At 38.1% G+C, this 24,893-nt stretch overlaps 1 protein-coding gene across 7 annotated transcripts in view; it reads left to right on the forward strand.

Moving 5' to 3' along the window:
• Window positions 1–18,101, forward strand: part of LOC123771068 (FERM domain-containing protein 4B) — a 224,006-nt gene extending 205,905 nt beyond the window's left edge. For 4 of the 7 annotated variants that reach the window (XM_069309581.1, XM_069309583.1, XM_045763371.2 and 1 more), the window contains 9 exons: window positions 773–994; window positions 2,515–2,622; window positions 4,271–4,412; window positions 5,136–5,277; window positions 6,322–6,587; window positions 6,891–7,143; window positions 7,634–7,964; window positions 9,862–10,176; window positions 14,108–18,101. In XM_069309581.1, the coding sequence (XP_069165682.1) occupies window positions 773–994; window positions 2,515–2,622; window positions 4,271–4,412; window positions 5,136–5,277; window positions 6,322–6,587; window positions 6,891–7,143; window positions 7,634–7,964; window positions 9,862–10,176; window positions 14,108–15,713 (3,385 nt within the window). In that variant the 3' untranslated portion in view covers window positions 15,714–18,101. The remainder of the gene's footprint in view (window positions 1–772; window positions 995–2,514; window positions 2,623–4,270; window positions 4,413–5,135; window positions 5,278–6,321; window positions 6,588–6,890; window positions 7,144–7,633; window positions 7,965–9,861; window positions 10,177–14,107) is intronic. The other 3 variants (XM_069309582.1, XM_069309585.1, XM_069309584.1) reach the window with 3 other exon arrangements.
• The last annotated feature ends 6,792 nt before the right edge of the window (window positions 18,102–24,893 follow it).

Consider the following 24,893-nt stretch of genomic DNA (forward strand, 5'->3'; position numbering starts at 1 on the left):
TGAGGCATGTGTGGAGTGCATACATGTGTGAGATGTGAAAGGCTGTGTGGCTTTTTAATTAAAGGCAATAAACATTTGAGAAATAACTTAACTTATTAAGACAGCTATTGCTGTCATTTTGTCAGCTATTGCAAAAATAACTGTCATTTGCAATAGCTCGGTCGTTAGAGTTTAGGCCACACTCACGTGGGGTCCACGGTTCGAGTCTACTACAGTCCAGGTGAATGAAAACATTTGAGATTTTAATGCAACTGAGATGGTGATCTTAAGTTCATGATCTATTCAAGTACAGGTGGCATTGTAACCTGGATTATGATGGGCAACATCCCATTTTACATAATTATTCACTAGGATTTAGAAGTCAATGCAATTAGCAAAACTTTATAGCATCTAATTGTACCTATCCTAGATGATATTCTTCTCATAAATGTAGAACCATGTATAAGTAGCCATATATACTCGGATTTAATGTGTGCTATTGAATATTTCATGAATACAGTATTTTGTGTATGTGTTTTTTTTCTACATGAACCCCCCATCTCATTGGGAAATATTATTTATAAATAAAAATAGTAAATGGTACATTGTGTCTAAAAGATTGATTATTTCCAAAATACTCTTTCTTATCAATACACAAATCTTCATTAATAGATGTAAGCATTTACAATTTCCTGATACATCAAGAAAATTAGTGTATACGGTATTCTTACACTGTAATCAGTCAACAGCTTATAACTTCTATAAACTACATCCATGGAATTATTTGTTTAAGGTATATGAGCTTGGTGGAGCGGCTTCCTACCTACGGCATCCATTACTACGAGGTGCGAGACCGATCCAACCTTCCATGGTACCTTGGCCTCAGTCATAACGGGATTGCACAGTACGATTTCCTTGACAAGAGAAAACCTCGACGAGTCTTTTTGTGGAAACAGCTGGAGAATCTCTACTTTCGAGAAAGAAAATTTTCTATAGAAGTTCATGATCCAAAGAGGTGAGAGCCATTTGTGCAGTTCAGCTTTAAAAAGAATGACTTAGTGAAATTTAGGAATGTAGTTGATACTTGTAATGGTAATTAGTATCAATTCATTACTAATTTTGAACTACGAAAGGCTCACTGACTATCCCGAGAAAAGTTTGACCTGTCTGCCTTGGCTACTTGGCAGTGTGTGAGAATGTTCAGCAGGGTTACACCTGCTGTGGCTGTCTTAGTCGGCTTTTCAGTCTGCTGCTGAATCCCTCCCTTTCCTTGCCGTAATTCCCATTCACATGAATTTATAGATTCACAAATATTTGTCCAAGTAATTAAGTATTAATTTGTCTTTGTGATATGTCCAGCTTGAACTTAAATTTATAGCTATTAAAATTGGTGCCCCTTAAAATCTTAAAAGAAATTTGTATTGTAGGAGTCCAACTAAATATTTTTCCTACAATTTTCCTCAACATCAGTATTATAATTTTTATGAATGGAAATCAGCCTTGTTTGCCACAATTCCCTCACCCTTAGAAACCTTTCTTCTTTATCACCTTCACTTTCCACTGGCATATTTCCAATCTAAGGAATGATAAATTGTATTAACAAACTTTAAAGTATACTAATGAATAAAATTTCATTAAGTTTTAACGATTATAAATACCTATAATTACTCTACTTAAAAGTTACTGTACTAAATTGTTCCTATGTATAAGTGTTTGCCTCAGCTCTCCATACATTATTGCAAACATCTCTTGTTTAATGACAAACAAACCTAAGCTTATTTATTCACTGCTTGCATTGCATTGAAATTCGGAAAGGGAACTCTGTAGAAATTTTTGTTTTTCTTAATAACTGATGTTTACATACAGATGACGGTATATAAAATGTTCCCCCTCCCACCTTTACTGCATACGTTGCTAGGTAGAGAGAGAGAGTACTGATGTAATGAAAGAGGTTAACATGAGTACAGTACTTTATATTGTTAGTGGTAATGTTTCACGTTCACTTGATAGTGTTAATCATATACTGTACTGTAAAGTATTATCATTCATTTGTTAGAATTGTCGGACAGCACTGTACTTTGGTAGATATTTAGACAAAATTGATGTTTATAAAATGTTTAGTGAATCTATTAGTGTATGCATTTGCAGAACTTAATGCAGGGGAAAGTGTTGCACCTGACATTTAAATGGGGTTGAATAATAATTTGTTTTTAAATGGCAGTCACCTTAGTTTAGGCTAGTATCACAAGATAATGCTTAGTATTAAGTCCCATATCTGAATATTATAACCATAGCTTGAGCTATTAATACCCCAGTTGTAGAAATGATGGATTTTTATTACAACCATCATTTTACAACTTAAAGCTGCTGTAGCCTTGATTTAAATATCTCTCAGTAAATTTTCACTGAATCTTGAATGCTGTTATGCTAACTGTGAACACAGTCAAGTGCCCTGCAATCAGTTGGTGAGTTAGTGTGTAAGTTGTGTGACGTTGGCATGGTGTTGTGATGCATGGTGTTGTCTTGTCCGAGTAGAGTGGTGCACACCCTGAGTTCGTTTAACCTGTACGAGGATGCAATTGAAGACTCCCGTGACCATCACCATGATGACCTTCTAGCAGCCATCACCGAAGCTACCACGCAGTGAGTATTTTTTATTTATTTATTTTTTTATATTACTGTAGTTGAGTACTAGCAGATTAGGTAAAAACCTACATTTATTTTTCACTTCAGTCGCTTGCAGTCCATCATTATACAGATGATAACATGCCTTCCGGACGCCTCGAAACCAAGACAAAATTAATAACTTGTTGTATATGGATACGTGGTTATTCATCGTAAAAATCTAGACAAAAAAATTCAACAGTACTGTATAGTACTTTGTACTCACCAATGAGAAGTTCTGATATGCCTATGAAGCTGAAGATTATTGTTGATGGTGCATAGTCATTTACATAGTAGAGGTGGATAGTAGAGGTGGTGGATGATAGTAGAGGTGGTGCTGAGTTGACTGAGTGGAGAGTGATGGTGATGAGGTACCCTCGGATGTTGAAGTACTGGTTCAGCTCCCCACACTGCATTATCAACACTTTGCCCCTTAGCTCTACTTGCTGCATTTCTCTTTTGTATGTCTATCATTTTCACTTCTAAAAAATAGTAAAAAATGATAGATATAGCCTTATTAATGTCTGAACATGTGGTCTTGCTCACTTCATAGTCAGTGCAAATAACACCGAGATCCCACTCTCCACCTTATTTTGTTCAACGTTCTTTTTGAATGTCACCACTGTCCACTTTTTCTTAGTTTTCTTGCTTGTTGAAGCATTCACTGATAAAAGGACTGTATTTGGAGCCAATGTGGAGCAGGGATATTCCTAAGTTTTGTGGATATGTTCAACTAAATCATTGGAATATATGCTCCAATGCCTCATGACAATCAAAACAATGGGCCATGGGTTTATGACGTTGCGTGGGTAGGTGACGCCCAGTACAGTCACTTGGCAAACTAGGCCCATCCAATTTATTGCACATTTTTATTTGGACTGCCTGCTTGCCTCATGCTATCATTAATTGTATTCTTATAAACCCAAAACAAATAACTGGCGTATCCGGAAAAGTAGTCTCCAGAAAGTATGTGGTCATCTGTCCAAATACAGTACACCACTGTATATGTATATTATGTCTATGTATATAAGCAAATCTACAATACAATTCAGTAAAATACTGAAATATTATCCAATATTAATTTATAGAGTAAAATTCTATTGTTTTGTTGAATAGTTGATGCTTTTCCATGAATTCTTCATATGCTAGATTAAGTTTTCTTGAATATTCCTACTGGTAAACAGCCACAAATGTAAAATCATTAAATGTTAAAATTTTTAGATGTACAGTACCATAATATTTTTAATACTATAATACATTAACAGATACATTAACATAAGGCAACTTTTTATTACATTATTCACAAATACAGTACAGTATTGCATGTAAATGGTTACTTTTGCCATGTTGCTAATGATTTTTTAAGTCTTGTGTTCCAAACTATGTGAATTCCTTAACTGTAGCCTCTGTTTAACGCAACAGTAAAATGTGTACTTGGATGAAAAAACGATTCTTCGCGGCAGGGGATCGTATTCCAGGGACCTGCCCGAAACGCTACGCGTACTAGTGGCTGTACAAGAATGTAACAACTCTTGTATATATCTCAAACAAAAAAAAAAAAAAATTATTGTATACCTTGCAGCGTATCAAGTTTTGTATTCTAAACTTTATGATTTATGACTTGCAGAGTATCGGTGTCAAGAAGGACATTTGGCCCTGGCAACGTTAGTGTTTACGTTTGGTTCGCAGAGACCCAGGCGCTCTGCAAGGCAATCTGGTCCATGGCGATCGCACAGCATCAGTTCTACCTCGACCGTAAAACCTCCAGGGTATGCGCAATATTTATTAGTATATATTATTTCTAGGTTATAAATATTGTACTGTGCTGCATACGCTCAGTAATCCAAATCATTGGGAGCCTATTCAAATTGTGTGACTTTTTTTTTACCGAGAAGGTTTCTTATTCAGGTTTCTTGTTCGGCAGAAATCTGAATTTTTATTTGAGTCAAGCATTTGAACTTTATTTGACTTTCTCATTTGGTAGAAATTGCAGTACAGTAACCCGCATTTCTATTAAATATGAAAAGGCAAGCACTGAAGCTTGAATTTATTTGCGTTTCTTGTTCGGTATAGCTTTTTAACCTGAATTCCTATTTGAGTTAAAAGGTAGAGAAAGGTAAAATCTTGGACATGAATTCATTCAGATTACTTGGAGTTTCGGAAACTGAATTGGAATTACCAAACTCCTACAGTTCTGTACTGTAATTAATAATAATAATACAGTAATAATAAAAATATTGTATTTATTGATAAAAATACAGAGTACTGTATCTGATTACAGTGGTAACTTTGTTGTGGGCAGTATATGTTGTAGTGGCATGTATGTTGTAGATTCATATATGTAGTGGGGCCATGTATGCTGTAGTGCCATGTATGTTGTACAGTCGTGTGTGTTGTAGAAGCATGTATATTAAAAGGTTATGTATGTTATAGGGCCATGTATTTCCTATATATGTGATCATTAATTATAATAATGATAAATGCTTTTACAGAGTGAGGCAACTGGGGTTCGAGAACTACCAGAACTGGCTGTGGAATTGTCTCGCAGTTGCGTCTCTCTCTCTACACACTCCTCATCGTCAAATCTTTCTAGATCTGGGTCACATTCATCTCTGGTCAACAATTCTTTAGCAGGTAAAGACATAGTTTAGTCAAGTTTTGTTGAAATTAGATAACCTGGTGCATATGATATCTTGTCCTGTTTTGAGTAAATTTGTGCATCGTTATTATATACTGTTTACACTACGTAATCTGAATCATATGGGAATGACCCCAATCGAATCATCAGAACATTTGAATTAGCCACATATCTTACGATAAATTAAAAAAAAAATTAATTCATGATTTTTTGTACCACAAGCAACATACTGTAATATATATTTCCACATACTGTACAATAAAGATAAATTTACATGGTTAGGGATGGATCTTCACATAATTAGCACAGTTTAATGACAATCTGCCAAATTGATGAAGGACAGAATCATCTATCTCAATGGAACAACCATTTTCACAAAGTTCAACCACATTTAGCTTATCTTTAATTGATACAGTACCATAACTTTGTTTCTTCTTAACACCTACATAGTGATTGCTGCTGTTACCAGACATGGTCTTAGCAAAAAAATTTTAATATTTATATTGAAGAAAAAACATAGGAAAGAATATCTATCAGGAATAGCGTGGCACTATGTAGAATCAGACAAGGGGGGGAAAACACGGGTGAGCAGATTTAAGGGGGTCAAGTTGGGTCTGCTCGGGGCACGATACACAGGCTGCCAGTTGGAAAAAGTCCGCTGTTTTAGCAGAGAAATACACTATACACCCTGTACATGTAGTTTTTAACAATCTATTATTAATTATTATAATATTAGGTATTATATTACTTTATTTTATTTTATTAATACATTGTTCCAATGTATTAATTTCTAATGTACTGTAATTTCTGTTATGAGTTCCTACACTTTGCTGCATGTGGTTCAATAACCCAACCACAAAACCTAGCAATCCAAATTTCTGTTCAAATTTAATAATCAAGAACTTGAACTCAATTTTATTCTGGTTACACAAAGGTTCAGGGTACCAGAAATTGGATTAGCGAGCTCCTACTGAACACTATATTTTATCATTATTTCTGTATGTAATGTGGATCATACATTTTGAATAATTTTTCACTAGAAGACAGTGCCAGTACAGAGAGCCTCCACCAAGCCAGGATGGAAATGCATAGTGCCCTCAAGCAGCGCCGAGATGCACTACAAGAGAAGATAAGAGAAAAGGAGGAAGAACTCAGGTTATTATGTTTGCGGGAAGGAGAGTTAACTGGGGCGTTGCCTCCTGAATATCCAATAACACCAGGTCAACCACCGCCAACTGTACGCAAGAGAGTTGGTACATCGTTTACACTTAGTGAAAACCTTATTAATAAAATTATTAACAAACAGGTAAGGAATTTGTTTACTGTGGGGTTGTGTAGAAATAAATATCTGTGGGGTTTACTTGATCTTTTTTTTTATGGTATTGCAGAAAGCACTTAGTATACTGTATATTATAGAGAAATTTATTAATTCAGTAAGTTGTTTTAAATACAGTAAAACAATCATATTTACTGCAGGTTTTTATGCAGTAGTGTCTTCCTGCATAAAATATTATGGGATTATGGTATTATATTTCTATTATACTAATATGGTATTAGTACTTCTGGTATTATGTGTATTTGCATTCAGGACATTCCAACTTTTCCACAGGAGGAAACTGTAGCAGCATTAGAATTAGAGTATGAAATTCAAGGTAAAATTACCAGTGCTGCTTTAAGATTGGCCACCGAGACATCAACGAGGAAAGGGTTGAGAAAGCAACGAAAAATTACATACCAGCAATCTGCCCAGCGGTTAAAAGACCTGGAACATAAATTGAAAGCTGCAAAATCCAAGCAGGCAGCCACAGCAAGTGGTATGCCGAAGCAGAAGAAAAAGCCTCGACCTGTATCAGACAGCGAGGGTAAGCGTGTGTAGATTCTCTACTGAAATTGCTAATAGCATTCAGTTCCTGAACCCATTATGTCCCTCTTTAATGTTTTCTGCTACCACCCTTGAGATAGGTATAGGGTGCATAATAAATGAAAAAAAAAGTTTCCATATTTTGTTTATTGTCTCAAGGTCTAATGGATAAATATGATGTTAAATATCAGCATTATCATTGTAATTTTTATCATTAATGATACAAACTTACTGACTTACTGAAAATAATAGTTCTTACTATTAAAGCAGCTTAACATTTGTACAAATTAGGCATTGTCCACTTCTGGTATTTAACTGTCATTTATACTGTATTACAAATTACTGTTGTCATAAAACTCTAATACCTGAGTTTAAGATATTGCAGATTAAAAACCAATAGTTACACTTCAAAATAAAATAGTATTATTACTGAAATAGAGTAATATGCAGTGTCATTCCTGGTGTGTAATATAATGTGGCTATTGTTCCAGGTGTGGGTAGTTATGAGGAGAACACAAACACAAACAATACAACAATTAGCAGCAGTCAAGACTCTCCACGGGAATGCTTACGGGATCCTCACCACGATCATCTAAATGTGGAAGGCGTAAGTCTGTCTCCCGCACCGTCGTCCCACCCTCCTGTGTCTCCGCGTTCTCCCCTGCTTCCGTCAACACCCGTGAGAGCGAGAGCGAGACGGGACTTGTCGCCAGGGGGTCACAGCATATCTTCTGGAGCAGTTCATTCAGCACCAACAAGCCCTCATAAGCAGCCAAATGGATCTGTATGCTCAAGATCAGCAAGTCCCAACAGACCTCACAGGTTTGTGCATGCATATGTGTACTCGTCTAGATGTGCTTGTGGGTTTCAGCTCTGGTCCCACCTCCTAACCATCCATAAACTGTTGCATAAGCTCCTGAGCCTATTGGGCTCTATCATATCTACATTTGAAACTGTGTATGGAGTCTGTCTCCACCCACATCACTTCCTAAAGCATTCCATTTGATAACTACTCTGACACTAAAAAGTTCTTTCTAGTGTGTCTATAGCTCATTTGGGTACTCATTTTCCACCTGTGTCCCCTTGTGCGGGTGTGTGTGTGTGCTTTCCTAGTTTTGACTACAGGAAGCAAGATTTGGCTCTAGTGCCCCACCTCATAGCTGTGGTAACTGGTGCATTTATACCTCCCAAAGCTATGGATGGTGGCTGTTTCATTTATTATGCTAATTTCACATGCTTACCACTTTCACTGTATAGGAGTCTTTCCTTATATTTCTCTAGCCCATCTGTGTTCCAATTTCTACTCTTGCCCCCTCGTTCTGTTGTTCCTCACCTCAAAAACACATTCTTTATCCTTATAATCATTGAATCATTGACTATTCCCCATAGTATCTTCCACATTGTGGTTGTATTACCTCTTAATAGCAGTCCCCGTGGTGTAGTGGTAAAGCACTCACTCAGCACTTTGCAAGTGTTTTGGCCTAGGTTCGTATCCTGGCCGGGGAGGATTTTATTGGTGCCAATCCTTAACTGTAGCTTCTGTTCACCCAGCAGTGAATGGGTACCTGGTTGCTAAACAATTCGGCAGGTCATATTCCAGGGAAAACTAGGATTAAGAACTTGCCTGAAACACTATGTGTGGTAGTGGCTGTGCAAGAATGTAAGAACTCTTGTACATTTAAATAAGTAAACAAAATTAAAAAATTATTCTTGTTTCTTCGTGTCATTAGTTTGAGTTCACTTAGCCTATCCTCATACCTCATTCTTTTATCTCTTGATAGCTGCCTTGTTACAAATCTTTGGGATTTGTGTATTTTCGTCTTCCTTCTTACCAAGTGTTTGGGGGGGATATACTCTAAGTTGGTCTAACTTCCACTGTGTTCTCACCTAATTGTTTTTGCAGGGTTTGAGCTTTAGACTCTTTGGTCCACCTCTCAGTCTGCTGGTGTGCAGGTTCTTAAACCTATTGGGCTTTATCATATCTACATTTAAAACTGTATGGAGTTTGCCTCCACCAGCAAAATATAATCGCCTCACTTCTTTGTGCATTCCCTTTGTTCACAATTCTAACAGTGAAAAAATTTAGTTTAATGTCTCTGCTTCAGTTGCATATGTAGTTTCCACCTGCATTTCCATGTTCCTTAATCAGGTTCTTAAAAGCCATTCTTATATTTGTTAGTCTTGCATATAAAGTTGATGTTTGTCTGCTAATGTGTGCCTTTGATTCTTTTACCCATTACAGTAGGCCGAGCATGCATGGTTCTTGTTACCTAATAGACCGTATTGTTGTTTGCTTTCTTAGTTATCATTGCCTCTTTTCCCCGCCCCAAATTAAATATGATGTTAATAGATTGTATTGATAACATGAATTACTAATTTTTATTGGAATAACTTTGCCTATGTAAGACAGCGTTTTGGGAAAATAGGTGTATTTTGGTTAAGTCTGGGTTCTCTTGGTCAGAGAAAAACTCTAAAAGATTATTGAACATGTTTGCATTTATTGGTACCACAAATCTTGTCTAGTGTGGAGTTCTAAATTAACTGGACACCTTATCCATTGCACTATTTTTTTTATATTGCATTGTAAAAAATAGTGCATTGCACTATTTTGAAAGCCATTCTTATCACTTAGACCAGTTAAGTGAAATTTATATTTTGAGTGTTTTTGTGTCATTTTATTAACACAAGTATTTACATCAAGTCCTTGTTGAATTCACAGTGGTTACATCCCAAGCTCTGTCTACACAAGAAGTCAATACCGAAGCCAACAATATCCGACCCTCTCCACGCGATCGCAGTCAGTCCCGGCGGATGAAGGGCGGGTCCCACACCCACGTACCACCAATGGGACATATCCAGTACCTGAACCTGACATCATTGAGACTCCTGGAGGTCTCTACAACATCCCACAACAACGCACTTCCCTTGCTTGTCATAGTGTGGATGACCTGGACACTTCCACCCTCATCAACAACACACCCCAACACCATAACCATCACCAACCTTACAGACAAAGAACTGACTCCCAGGATAGGTGCGGATGATACACTGCCGTATCTTTTTGTAGCATGACTGTCTTTTGTACCTTTTAGATCTTGGAAGCCATTCCCTGCTCTGTTTTATATATGTACAGTATATTTATATTTATATTTATATATATATAATGTCGTACGTAGTAGCCAGAACGCACTTCTCGGCCTACTATACACGGCCCAATTTGCCTAATAGGCCGAGTGATTTTTTTTATTTTCAAAAAAGTTTTCTAATTGGTTGATTTGAATTTATATTATTACATTATAATAGGAACATAAATTATTGTTAGTTTAAGTTGGGTTAAGAGAGGTTGGGTTAGGTTAGGTTTGGTCATATATCTACATTAGTTTTAACTCAAATTAAAAATAATTAACTCATATATAATGAAATGGATAACTTTAACATTTCATAAGAGAAAATTAGAAAATTATATAAATTCAAGAAAACTTGGCTTATTAGGCAAATTGAGTAGGTCTTAGCCTTGCATAGTAGGCCAAATGCTGCATTTTGGCTACTAGGTACAACACACATACTATATGTATATATATAATATATGTACAGTATAATATATATATATATATATATATATATATATATATATATATATATATATATATATATATATATATATATATAACATAATTATATATACATCGTTGATCTGATGATATAGTGGGCTGATCTGATGAAATAGTCACTCAATTTTACAGATTCCTGTTACTATTTTCTACGTAGTGATCATTTGTGTCTTTTTTTTTCTATCTTCTAGTTTTGGCATATTTAATGCCTCTAACCTCTCTTCTCCTCTCCACGGCATGGACAAGCATCATCTTCACTTATATAGTTTATATTTTTTTATATAGTTTATACCTGTGGCATTGTCATTCTGTTTTATTAATTTGTATTATCATAATTTAGTCCCTTTATTTCTGGGTGGGCACCCTCAGTAGCTTCCCTCGGTTTTACCACACCGGTATGTATACGACAACAGTGGAAACGTCAGGCTCCTGATGACAGACTAAACACGGCATGGACAAGCATCATATTCACTTGCTGGGGGGATAAACATCATCTTCATTTGCCCCTTCATTGCACCTGGGAAGTTCATGGTGATTAAAGATCAATCCACTACCGAGGATACCCAATGAGAAAATTAAGTCAAAGACTTAATTTTCATGCGAGAATATGTTTGGAAAGCTCCAGTCGCCTAACAACTCTCCGAACTAGCTAATTCCTACTAAGCTGGCATCCTTGAACACAACCAGGCAATACTTCGAGCTTGCTGATGGTCGGGAAGGGGAGCCAGGTCTTTCACATTTTTACCTGATGATGTGTTGTGAGGACCTGCACTCTTGGTTGAAACTTCTTGCTTCCTTTAACAGGTTAGTAAACTGATTCATTGTGGAACAGTAGTCCATTGTAGGAGCAAATATCCTCATAATGCTTCATGATATGGATGCCAGTTTTTTTATTTTTCTATCTGCTTTCCTTCTTCCTGAGTTTTGTTTTCAAAATCTCTTTCCCTGATGTCCTCGTGACAATCAGCTTCAACCACAGTTCTCTTTTCTGAGGATTTTCATTCATTCCTTAGAACAAACTCCCTTTGAGCTTGAACTCTCCGGGCAGTGCTCCACGACTCGGTCATAAGACATGGCTCTGGTGTGGTTTCTTACCCGTGGCTCTGCCTCTCGAAGGGTCAGCAGGAGGCTTTGTGTGTATTTTGCACAACTTTTTTCTTTTTGGAATTTGACTCTGATTTTGATTGCAAGAAGGGGAGTGGTGGGGGGGGGGGCAATCATGATGATATCCCACTTTCAGTTGCCTTCGTACTGATGTTGTATCATGGTGTAATGGGCATTTCAATAGTCCCTTGCTTGCCTCCTATTCTCATCTCTGTTGTGGCAATGAGGTTTTGGATTTCTTCCTTGCTTATTTTGATTGCCTTGACTCGTACGATATGTTATCGCCTTTGTGTACATTGGCGGGCTAGTCAACATTGTTGAGATTAGCTCGTTCAGAAAGTTGTTTGATACTTGGAAAATATATTGCCGCAAAATATAGGAAATATTGGAAAAACTATAGGAAATGTAGGAAAATATTTCAAAAAATTTAATTTTTTTTAGGTTTCCTATCGTGGTGGTTGACTTCGGTAGTGGGTTAACCTTTAATTTTCACACCTTTGCTACCAATGTTGAGTGGGGCAAGTGAAGATGGTGCTTGTCTCCGGTGTGCGTCGCACCAGGAGCCTGATGTTTACAATGTTGTTCAATACATGTTGACCAAACCACACACCAGAAGATGCAGAAACGACAATGTTTCGGTCTGTCCTGGACCATTATCAAGTCATATGTGATGACTTAATAATGGTCCAGGACCCCCGAAACGTCGTCGTTTCTCCATCTTCTGGTGTGGGGGTACATCATATTTGGTCATCATCAGCCACATTGTGACTCATCGTCTGCATTGTTTAATATGTCCTGGTGTGGCAAGCTGAGAGGCTACTGAGCTTTAACTCAAAAAGGGTGTTTCATTACAATCGATTCTTTATTTTTATTCAATTCAAATTTTAAAAGATGAATTAAGATTATATAAAGTTTTGGTACATAAAGTTATTATATATATATATATTACATATGTAGTATATATATGAGAAGAAATCATGTCCTATACTTGAGCAACCATTATGTTACTGAAGCACAATTTATCATTATTAAGCAAATTCTCTATAATAACCCTTTCAGGGCTGAGTTATCAAGACATTTCCTCGCTCTAGATTATCAAAAAATTGCAGAGGTTTTTCAAATTTTCTAAAAAAAATCAAGGCATTTTAGTAGCTTATTGTAGAAGAGAATTTAACAGAGAAGCACTGAAAATAACCATTTCTACCTAACTTTTTAATCCCTCAAAATTGTGTTTTGGAACAGTTAGTTGGGCACTTCACTCTACTTGGTTAATCCTTAATGTGCCCAACAAATGCAGTAATTAGAAACCATTTGCAATTTCTGTCAATTTTTGTTTTCTTATTCATTTCTCACTAAATCTTTTATCGTGTTTATAAGGCCATTCAAAATCTATGTCACTTTCATGTATTCTGTGCATAGTTTTATACTTTGTGGCTTGTCCCATGTTAGATATCTTATGTGTAATCAATAAAAGTATTTGAGAGACATTTTAAGGAAAGGGGCATAGCTACCAAATGAGTTATATTTAGCTAATGTAAAAGTTAAGCATCATTCCTTAAAAAAATCACATCGTTGATGCAAAACATTTCTGCATCAGCAATAATAATAATATATGTTATCCTAAAATTTACTACCTTGTCAGCTGACAATATATACTTTTTCCAAAGGCTTACTTTCCACATACTGCTTATGAAAATTTTACTAACATACATACAGATTTGGCCGGAAAAAATGCACTGTAAATAGACTGTATTAGCAAAACTAATACAAAATATCTTATCTGTGGTTAGCAGTGAAAGGGTTAATTTAAAGAGAATTTGGTTGACAATATGAAACTTGCTAATATATGTATTCTAAATGAGCTTGCACGTCATATTTAATGCTTTACCATAAATGCTTAATAACCACGGAACAAGATTTCTTCATGATGTAGTAGATTGCAAATATTTTTGTTGTAGTTTCCCATTTTTACTTTTGTTAGTTAAATACCACAGGAAAAATATGTTCAAAATGCATGATTGTTGTTATTAGATCATTAGATGTTGTGGGCCAGGATACTTTAGTGTTTGTCAGGTGATATCTCCCTCATAAGTAAATGAGCAAGCGCTGGATCTTTCTGGCGTTCACTTACTTATACGAGAAAATATCAGCTTTGGACTACTAAGGTCATGCCTCATAGCAGTTTATGTACCTGTATATAGCTCAGCTATTGCACACTTGACCTTGCATGACACACGGTCCACTCCTCAGGTACGGCAGTCTGGACCGTCGACGCGCCAACAGTGGGAGGCTGGAGTCACGCAGCATGGAACACCTTGATTCTCTACCCTCCCCAAACATTCCCCAACATTCTCCTCAACACAACATATACAACAGTCACCACCACTCAGTTTCACCTCAACTCTTACATCCAAGCCATGCAGCATCCTATCCACACCACCCACATTACCACAATCACCACTTCCACACTTCAGAACATCAAGAAGTTATGGATACCACCTGTGACTCTCACCCAACCACAGCCAATTGTAGTTTTGACACAGCATCCAGTGAAAGATCAGGAGGGGGAGGAGACACAGTGGATGGACCAGTTCAGTACAGACATCAAGGAGGATCCCAGGGAAACTCTCAAAATTACCGACATCGTAGCAAGAGTGGTCCTGGCCTGCCTGCACCACCTGCTCAGCATCATCGTGGGTCAAATCATGGTGCCATTCAGAGGTCACAGAGCAGCACAGTGCACAGATTGGTAAGAACAGCCAGTGGAAGAAGTTATATGGAAACTACTTTTGTATTAGAGCCAAATCACAACCAAGAAAATATACCTCCACTTCGTACGTCTTCCGAGTTGCAACCTTTACGTCCAACAAATGGAATGCACCATGAAAATATTTCATCCCTTCATCCTTCAATGAACAGTAATGCAGGGGATTTTTCTCTGAGACAAACTATTTCCGATCTACCACCTCTTAGAGCCAGCAAATCTAATAGTGATATGCCTCCACTGAAAGCTACTTGTGCAAAGTCAGAGCCACCCAACAGTCATAGTAATTCTATAAATTCCTCTTTGAGTTCCATGGCTGAAGAACCATTAATCTCTCTAGCAGAGGCAGCTAGGATGAAAAAGGAAAGGGGAAAAGAGTGGTATGAGACTTCGTTAGATTCTCCAGCTTCTGGACGTCGAACCAAAAAGAGTACAAGTATGATTGAGATGAATGACTCCTGTCAGAGTAATGGTAATGTATCTGCTAGCCAGTCTAACTTAAACCTCAGTGGTAGTAGTGTAGGTAGCACCAGCAGCAGCACAGGCAGTGTCTTCCAATCTCGCTCTGATTCAGCTGATACCTCTCAAGCATCTGTTCCTTATGAATCACCTCGTAATCACATGATAATTTCTGCAGGAACTTATCAGCCCTCAAGAGAAGTTTCAAAGCCATTTGAAATGTCAGACTTCTACAAGTATAGTACAAAGTACAGACGTCAAAGCTCTAGCAATTTAGGAGGCATGAATGGCAGCAGCACAGGTACAACAAGTGGATCAGTCAGCAGCGTAAGCAGTGGTGGAGATACACCTCTCTCTCCAGTGCTGCCTCCTAGAGCACAAATGTTAGTCAGCAACAGCAAACTGCTCCCTCCATCACCAAATATGGTAGCTCATCATTCGGCTCCTGCACCTCAACAGAAGGGGGTTTATCAACCGCTCACACCTCTTACATGCAAACCCTTGGAAGTTATGAAGGGATCACCTGCCCCAGGAGAACCCGAAGATCCTGTAGGAGGAGCTTGGGATGCAGCTCCTCTACACCAGGCAGTCCCTGCTACAGTCACGCATAAGCGTTCTGCCACTTTGGTTTGAGGCAGCACAGTGTTGTGCCAGGATCTAGACGTGTCATTCTCAAGTGATGTACATTTCATATTCTAGAAAGAGGCTTATTGACTCCTGTATTTCCATAATGGTGCTTCAGTCATAAAGTGTAAATACACATTTATATATATTGTGAATATTAGGCAATCAAAGATCGTGATTTTGAATATATGCAAAATATTGATTTTCTATTTGATTTTGATCTCATTGTATGATACACAACTTGTGTTCCTATATAGTTAATTAATGTATAGACTTGTTAATATTAGATGATGTACAGCATTCATTTTAAACAGATTATCAAGCTTTGATAGCTTGATTAAATTTATTTGAATATCAAGCTTTGACAGTTTGATTAAATTTATTTAAACTGTAGTGAACTTTTACATTAATACAGAATTACACACACACACACACACACACACACACACATGCACATACTTACATTCACACGCATGGACATACAAACGTTTAAACAAAGGAAGTGATGAATGCTCACCTCCTAACTGTGAAGCCTCACTACTAAACAGAATTAGAGTAGAGTTTGTAGTTTGATTTTTCTACTGTGATATTGCATTTTTTTAATGTACAGAGAGGGGAACATATACTGTATATGAAAATAAGATACATGTTTGTCAGATGACAATGTCGTAAACAATTTTGGTTATGGTATATTATTTATCATACAAATGGCACCTAATGCTGTACCTGACATATTCCCACCAATATAACTCCATTGTAGATGTACTGTAACTTTTTGTTTAATAAATAAGTTGGTACAAAAGATAGAACAAATAGTGTAGGTGGTTACACTGATTGGACTTCACGGGGCCAGTTCTAAACTTCCATAGCTGGGAATGTGGTCTTGAGGTCGTCGCAAACACTTGACATGTGAGATTTAGCACTCGGGTTTTAGATTGATTATTTCTAAAATTGTATAATTGATGCCTTATTTATGGAATTTCCTCGGTAATTTGAAGCAAACTCTACACACTTCTCTTTCAGTAGGTTTTCCCGTCTTGCCTATAATATGTGCATGCCAATTCTGGCTTTGAATTTTAGACAGAAACAAAAGTCAATGGAATCCATTTGATGCAATGTGTTATCTGACCAGCTTTTAAATTATCTAATGGCCAGAACTGTATTACTAGTCCTAGTTAGCAAAGGCCCTTTTGGTTAACAGTCATATTGATTCTGTATATCTTTCAGAAATTTGACTGCCCCGAATAAAATTAAATTGATTACCTTGAATTCTAAATTAAATAAGCAGAATAAATGAATATTAGACATAATTAGGTCAGGCTGCTAAGTTAGTTTTGGTTCATTTAAAAAAATAATTTGAAATTAAACATAGTTGTATCTATCAGTCTACAAGTTAAAAGCTTTGGGAAACCCAGATATTAATGAAATAGGGCTTGTTAGGTACTCTGGCTATTAGGTTATATAATAATTATATATAAATTTGCACAAGAGTTCAAAGCATTTATAAACAAATTACTCTCAGATATATAAATTTAAAGCATCAGCTTATGCATTAATCAGGCATGCATTTAATATTTTCTTTAACCCTTTGGCTGCTACAGTGCTTTACTTGACTTAAGCTGGGAAAAAAACAAAAAAAAAGGTTCTATCATGTCACTTGACTTAAAACAACAAAAAATGTACAGTTATCATGACAGTTGACTTGACTCATTCTTGATTACCAAATGTGTCTTTATACCGAAATGTTCAGTAATGTTGACAAACTTCATAAGAATGCCTTTGTGTGCTGCTTAATACGTAATGCTACTCTCCAGTGGTTACAGAGCTGAACTGAATGTAAATATTGTATCTTTTAAAAAAAATACTTTTATTGTATTTTAAATACACTTGACTTATTAAGCTTTATGCAGTACTGTATATACATTATATATATATATTTTTTAATTTTATATAGAATTATATTTATTGTTTATAAACATTTTCAGCTTAGTATTAATTAGTTGGGCCATGATAAGTATGAAAAGATAATTGTTTTTCATATTACAAATTTTCAAAATAGGTCAAAAATATATACAGTTCTGTATATAATTTGAGGAGGACAAAACATCATCTGCAAAGTACACAGCAACAGTAAAAAAATGTAGCCAAAGGGTTAAGTTATACTTATGCAAGATATATACCAACTGCCATATTGAAACACTTTCTAAGTGTTCTATGTTGCAACACAGTTCATCATTTTCACGAGGATATCAATACTGTATGTTATTTAGTGGTTTTGTTGTGTAGTGGGGCCTCACAGAAGCTACCAAAGAAAAGTGCCTTTGTTTATACACACACTCACTTGTAGATATGTGTACAAAATTTTGTACAGTGTAATAAAGCGGAATATGACGATAATGATGGCCCTTTTTCTTCCTCTTTATATGTAAACAGATTTGTCATGCATGATTGTTCTGTGGAAAACTTTTCAGCTTTTGTCTATTTCACTATTTCCAATGAAGTGGCTATTATTGACCTGTAGACAAAATCTTCGGTAGTAAAATGGGGAAGAAGCCATTCAAAAGAGAAAATAGTTAAAGCGAACGAACAAATTAAAGATTATTGTTATGTGGCAAGAACAGTTGATAAGAAAAATATAATTATTTTTATTGGAACAAAGTACAGTAATAATTTTCAGAAGATGCTAAGCTGTAGTATGGCTATACAGTATAATACCATTGGTGCTACATAGTCTCCCTCGCTTGGTTCCTTTTTATGATAATTAGTTACTAGGTAATACCATTGAAGTCACTGGTTAAATTAGACTACTGTACTTGTATTATACTCAAGATGTTGACACGAGAGCAAAAAAACAAACTTGAGCACACTAAAAAAAAAAAAAAAAAAGATTCAAATCAATAAACTGAACAAGTCTCTATTGTGCTCCTATCTTGACTACTGTATCCTAATATGGAGACCTCACCTTCAAAATGACATATCTGCTCTTCTGCTCCGGAGAAAGTTCAACACAGCAACAAAAATCATCCCAAAACTAAGTAAACTCTCATACCATGAATGTTTGAAGGCCACAAGCCTACCAACCTTGTAAACAAGACATGATAGCTGAGTCCTTTGAAATACCGAACAAGTTGAAGGATATTAATTCAGACCACTATTTTAAAATGTTAAATTTTACACATACAAGGGGGCAACAGCTTCAAGCTCAACAAACCATAAGGTAAGACAGAAAATGGATGCTTTTCATCCATTGGGTTGTAAACCCATGGGACTGCCTAACCACTGAAGCTGTAAATGCTAAGTCATTCCTTTAGTTTAAAATCCAGACAGAAAAAATCATCAGGAAAATGAGTGAACCTTTGACAAGCCACTGGTTTCCTGTCCTAATCAAGGCCTCCAGAGATGGTGACCCACAGATAAATTCATACAAGACCCTCTCCTTTCCTCATTCTGAATCATCCTAATTATACTAACCAGCACTCACCCCCCCCCATCAACCCCTCCAATCCATCTCGACTTTACTAAATCTGTTACACAAATTTCTCATTGACCAACCTGGTCACAAGGAGACCAGGTCACAGACCTAAACGGGAGACCCCGACCCGCCGGAATCACCTGTCAGAACTCTGGCTGCCAGCTGACACACTCGGGACTATTTTTACCTAAAACTCGCATCAAGAATAATTTGTACTATAAGATAGAATGTCTGTCTTATGAAAATGGGGGGTAGAAATAGCCTAAGCTACTCTATCCCTTTGAGATGTATTTCTTTCTTATCTCAATAAACATACTTGAACTTATCAAAATTGGAGGCCAGATGCCTTACCGAAATTTGTAGTGGGGATGGGACAGACACAGACTGGTCGGAGAAAGCCCGAGTTAAATGATTTAACATACTTACTGTATTAGGTACTGTATTAGTACCACACACACACACACACCCTACCCACCCCACCCAAAACTGATCTCACGGATTCAATTCTGGTCACGTGTGAAATTTTGGTTGAGATGCCTGATTATTTCCCTAAATAATACAGTAATTTTATTGCTCCCTAATATTGTAAATGATGAAATGGGAGGGAGGGGGCCACGACGAGGAAGAGGATGGGAGGGTGAAGGGGTGGGGACGAGGAGGTGTGGAAGAAAGGGGGTAAAGGGAGTGTGAAGGAGAATAGGGGATTGGATGTGGGGGTGTGGAGGACGAGGGGATAGGGAGGAGGAGAGGGTGTGGAGGCCAAGGTATAGGGAGGAGATAAGCAAGTGGGGGGAGGACGAGGGGGTTTGGGTTAGTTGGGAGGATGAAGGGAGGGGAAGGGTACTAAGGCTTAGATGTATGGATGAATGGGAGACAGGTGGACCAGGACAACGTTGGGTACTCTACTCATTACTCATGTACTCTGTACCCAAACATGTACTCTGTACCCCACCCTCAAACTGCCGATGGGTATTCGGTACCATATGTGGAAAATATTAATTGATAATTACCAAAGCAATCAATTTATTATACAGTTCGTGCATCCTGGGAATGATTAGTAATTCGACCTTGTGGAACACAGAGCACAGAGGACGGCACGGAGACCTTGTGGGGCTGAGCACAGAGGATGGATAAAAATTACTAGTTGAAATCTAAAGAAAGAAAATCTAGTTGACTTGAGGCAAAGTTAAATAATGAATAATAATAATTATTATTTTTAAAATGATTAATTAAGATATATAGTTCACCTATGGTAGACATAGCTACCACCTATGGCTCCTTATTTTAGCATTTTGGATGATTTTTAAGGCATAATAATTAAGATTGTAGTGAAGTCGTCAGCGAAGATGATAGCTGTTGACAGATGAATGAACTCATTACTAAAATAGTTAGTAATAATGATACGTTCGCTAAACAACATTATATACATTATTGGTTCAGTAGAGACTCGTTCGTATTTGGGGGAAGTGAAGAAGTGGCTGTTGACCATTGTTAATTGACACTTCAGACTCGCTAAATGTTAACCAATGGGGGGTGAGGTTTAGGGTGAATGTCAGCCAATCAGCGGCCGGGTTTGGTTGGCTGCTGGATATATAAGGAAGGATGAGACAAAAAGCACTTCAGTGTTGTTTTACCTCACATTTGGTATACAGTTTCAGCTTCGTCTCTCGAAGGTGGCCTGTGTGGTGAGGATCCCCCCTCCCCCCCCCCCACTTGCTGCGTCCCCCCTCCCCCCCCCCCACTTGCTGCGTCCCCCCTCCCCCCCCCCCACTTGCTGCGTCCCCCCTCCCCCCCCCCACTTGCTGCGTCCCCCCTCCCCCCCCCCCACTTGCTGCGTCCCCCCTCCCCCCCCCCACTTGCTGCGTCCCCCCTCCCCCCCCCCCACTTGCTGCGTCCCCCCTCCCCCCCCACTTGCTGCGTCCCCCCTCTCCCCCCCCCACTTGCTGCGTCCCCCCTCCCCCCCTTCCCTTCCCTTTGCTGCGTCCCCCTCCCCCCCTTCCCTTCCCTTTGCTGCGTCCCCCTCCCCCCCCCCCGCCTTCCCTTTGCTGCGTCCCCCTCCCCCTCCCCTTCCTTTGCCCCTTCCCTTTGCTGCGTCCTCCACTCTTGTAGCGCGGCGCGCGCCCCGTCCCTTTATGGGGGAAACTGAAATTTTCAGATTTACGTTTGGTTAACTGAGCATAATGCTGCATGCGGCACCATAGCAGACCCAAAATTGGCTTGTAACGCTCCTCTATCCCACCTGTATCAAGGGAGAGGCTAGCCCTTAACGTCTGGTTTAAACCTTAAAAATTCGGTTAAATATTTGATACATTTGTATAGTCGGGTTACAAGTTTTTTCACATTTGAATTTACTTTGAATTTGTGGTATTAAAATTGAAAGTTATATCACGTATCGCGTGATATTAAGGGTATAACGTAAACAGATTATAACTTGATGTTTTATTCACCAATTTGTTATTACCTAGACTAAATTTTACAAAATTGAATGAACCTTGCACTTAATTTGTAAGTTTCATAAATTGATAACCGTTAATTATCATTTTCTCAATTACTTGCACATTATTATTAGCTACCATAGTCTTTTTTTTTTTTTTTTTTTCAATATTCCAGTTGTTAATGGAAGTTCTTGTTCATTTGAGTCTCTAGTCCATATGTTTATTGCGGTAGTGAACCCCATACACATCATGTGACTAGTTGTGCACCCTAGACTCATTCTGTGGGCGGTAGTGAAGGTTCATTTTGTCCAACGATGACTTGATTTACGTAACGGTAAAATAAGGGTGTGAAATATTAAATATTTTAAACCTACCATTCCTAATATTCCTCTCTTCCTCAGGTCCGGCCAACTACAACCAGACAACGAGGCAACGAGGACAGTCTCTGTACTGAACATCTACAATGATGGAATAAAAAGATGTACTCACTGCCCGCCAGACTGTCAAAGATAGCATACACAGATCGCTTCAGAGAAACCTTCAATATAAGTGCATGGACAGAGGCTGAAAAGTCGTAGAACAAACGGAAACCATCTAAAGACCTACAAAGACTCCGTCTTCAGACGAATCAGTTGATAGTATTTGCTGGGGCAGCCGTTTACACTAACCCTGAAGCTTGCTGGAGTAACTCGATTACGGGCTCGCCATAGCCCATGCTACATGGACATTGTAGAGTAGCTGAATCTACAACAACGATGATGCACTGCCCATCACCATTTGGTCTTCTGATCAGACCTCGCTTTATGACGCCTCGCGTTCATTCTTGACTGTTGAATTTGAATACTAAATTGTTACTTCAAACGCTGTCGTTTTATCCTAATTTAATTAAACGTGACTTGTACCGCTAGGCACAATGTTCTCGCGGCCCGGTCTCTGACTAGGCTGTTAAATAATGCTGCTATCCTGAACTCTCAACCCAGATGATCGGGTAGAGTTTGGCGGTGTTCATAGACCCCAGAATATAGTTCCAAACTAGACTGACTTGCCCCTCTCCATAAATCTTCATCGTATCTGGCATTTAGTAATGCCACTGAAGCGTTAAATTTGTGGGTGGTAATCACTCTTGGTTAATTCTTGGCAAGACTTAACAGTACAAAGGCTCTACTCCCTCGGTAGGACAGCTCTACTAGGCTGTTAACCTTGTCTTATAAACTTTCAAAAAGGGCCTATACAACCACCTACTAACTCCACAAGTAAGCAAACTGTAGTAGAGGTCTGCAGAGAAACCACAGGACGTCCTGCAGAGGCTGTTACCAGTTATACCGTAATTACATTGAACTAGTCTCGTTAAATACTTGCTCATGGTTCTGGAGAGATGGGGAGGTGCGCAGTGTTCTGAAAGACCTATTCTGTGGGGACCAAGATCACTCAGGATTGTGTACTTGCCTAGTTGTGCTTGCCGAGGTTGAGCTTAGGCTCTTAGGCCTCTCAATTGTCAACAAGATTGATGTAAAGAATCTTGAGCTTATTAGGCTCTCATCTACATTTCAAACTGTAGTCAGTCCCCCTCCACAGCCTAGTGCATTCCATCTGTTAACTACCGACACTAAACCGGTCTGGGGTGCCTTCTTTTGATGATTACTTGCTTACTGACACTGAAGTCTTTAAAATGTGGCTCGCCCAGCCACTTGGGCTGGACTATAGTACGACGGTCTAGCCTCGTGCGGCTCTGCGTTCAATCCTCGACCGTCAAAGTGGTTTGGCAGCATTCTCTCCCTCCCCCTCGTCTCTCAGCCTTACCCCTGACCCTTTCAAAGTGCTATACATACTGTAGTTGTAATGACTTTGTGTTTTTCTCTAATTCCCTCATTTGGGCGCACCGTTATCACTTGTACCCTTGTTCGTGTCTCACCCAAGCTAAATGGTTTTGTCCATCGTCAATATCTTGGACATGATCACCTTCAAAATTTAGTCTTTTAGGGCAGTGTGGTTTAGTTCCAGCAGCCTTTCCTCGTAAGTCATACCTTTGTTCTGGACTAATCTTGCTTTCAGACCGCCCCTCGCGGTCACTTGTCCCTCAATAGAATTCTTGGTGACTCTGATACTTTTGATATCGTTCGCCTTATGCGTTTCTGTTCTCGTATTGGCATCCTTGGTGATATTTAGCGCCCTCTGATTATCCCGCACATTTAATGGTGCTACATAGCCTTCCCGGTTTGGTGCCTTCTTTTGATAATTACTTGTGTGATCTTCATGCAGCGAACAACTGTTGGATATCTGTACGGATAACATACTAATAGTATTCCGAATAAGTTGGTTCGTGAAGCTAAATATTCTTGAAGTAAATGTTATTCTTTGGGGGCGAAGATAAAATGGCGAGTCTGAGTCCTTTAAGACACTTTGACGTAGCCGGGTATTAAATTTACGACGTGTTTATTTCTATGGGTTCCATAGCCGCGTCGTAAATAGCCGCGCGATTTAAAAAAAAAAAAAAAAAAAAAAAAAAAAAAAAAAAAAAAAAAAAATCCAATTCTTATTCGATCGACTTGGGATTAGTATGAAAATGTTTGCCATTAAATTTCCGTTTTCTCTAATATGCACATGGCCTATTTGGGAGAACGGCATTGTATTGTAACTTAGTGGAGAGACTATTAAATTGTTGACACAACGAGGGTAATCTCCTACTTCTCACACTCTTGGTGTGGGCCGCGATCATGATTCTACATTTATATGCATATGTCTGTGTAGGGAATTTTATTGCGAGTTCAGCGATATAAAATTTAACGCTGTAGGACTAATGTGGAGCTGACAACAAACAAAAGAATATGAACATTTTGTTGCTGTTTGGGGCGTCACGGCGCGTGATCTACGTTCTTATATATTTCATGGTGGGATAGCTAATGCTCTGGTGACATTTTATACATATGATCGTGTAGAGAATTTTATTGCCAACACATTGATACCAAAATGAAATACGTAGCTTGAGAATTGGTGTCAGAAGAGTGAAAAGATTACACACTTTTTGGTGTATACACTCGTGGGGAGGACGTGGTGAAATTGAAATAAGTTTATTGAGGTAAAATACACACAAAGGGATGAGGTAGCTCAAGCTATTCTCACCCCATTCAGTACAACGTGTTAATACATATAGACACACATCACAAATAAACATATTACCAAACATTCTGCGAGATAAACACATATAAAGTTCCTCCTTCACAAGTAGTATGTTATCAGACGTACACACAAATACTTTTATGACCTAGGTATACTGTATAGACA

Source organism: Procambarus clarkii, chromosome 65 (assembly GCF_040958095.1).
Source record: "Procambarus clarkii isolate CNS0578487 chromosome 65, FALCON_Pclarkii_2.0, whole genome shotgun sequence".
Classification (NCBI taxonomy): Eukaryota; Metazoa; Arthropoda; class Malacostraca; order Decapoda; family Cambaridae; genus Procambarus; species Procambarus clarkii.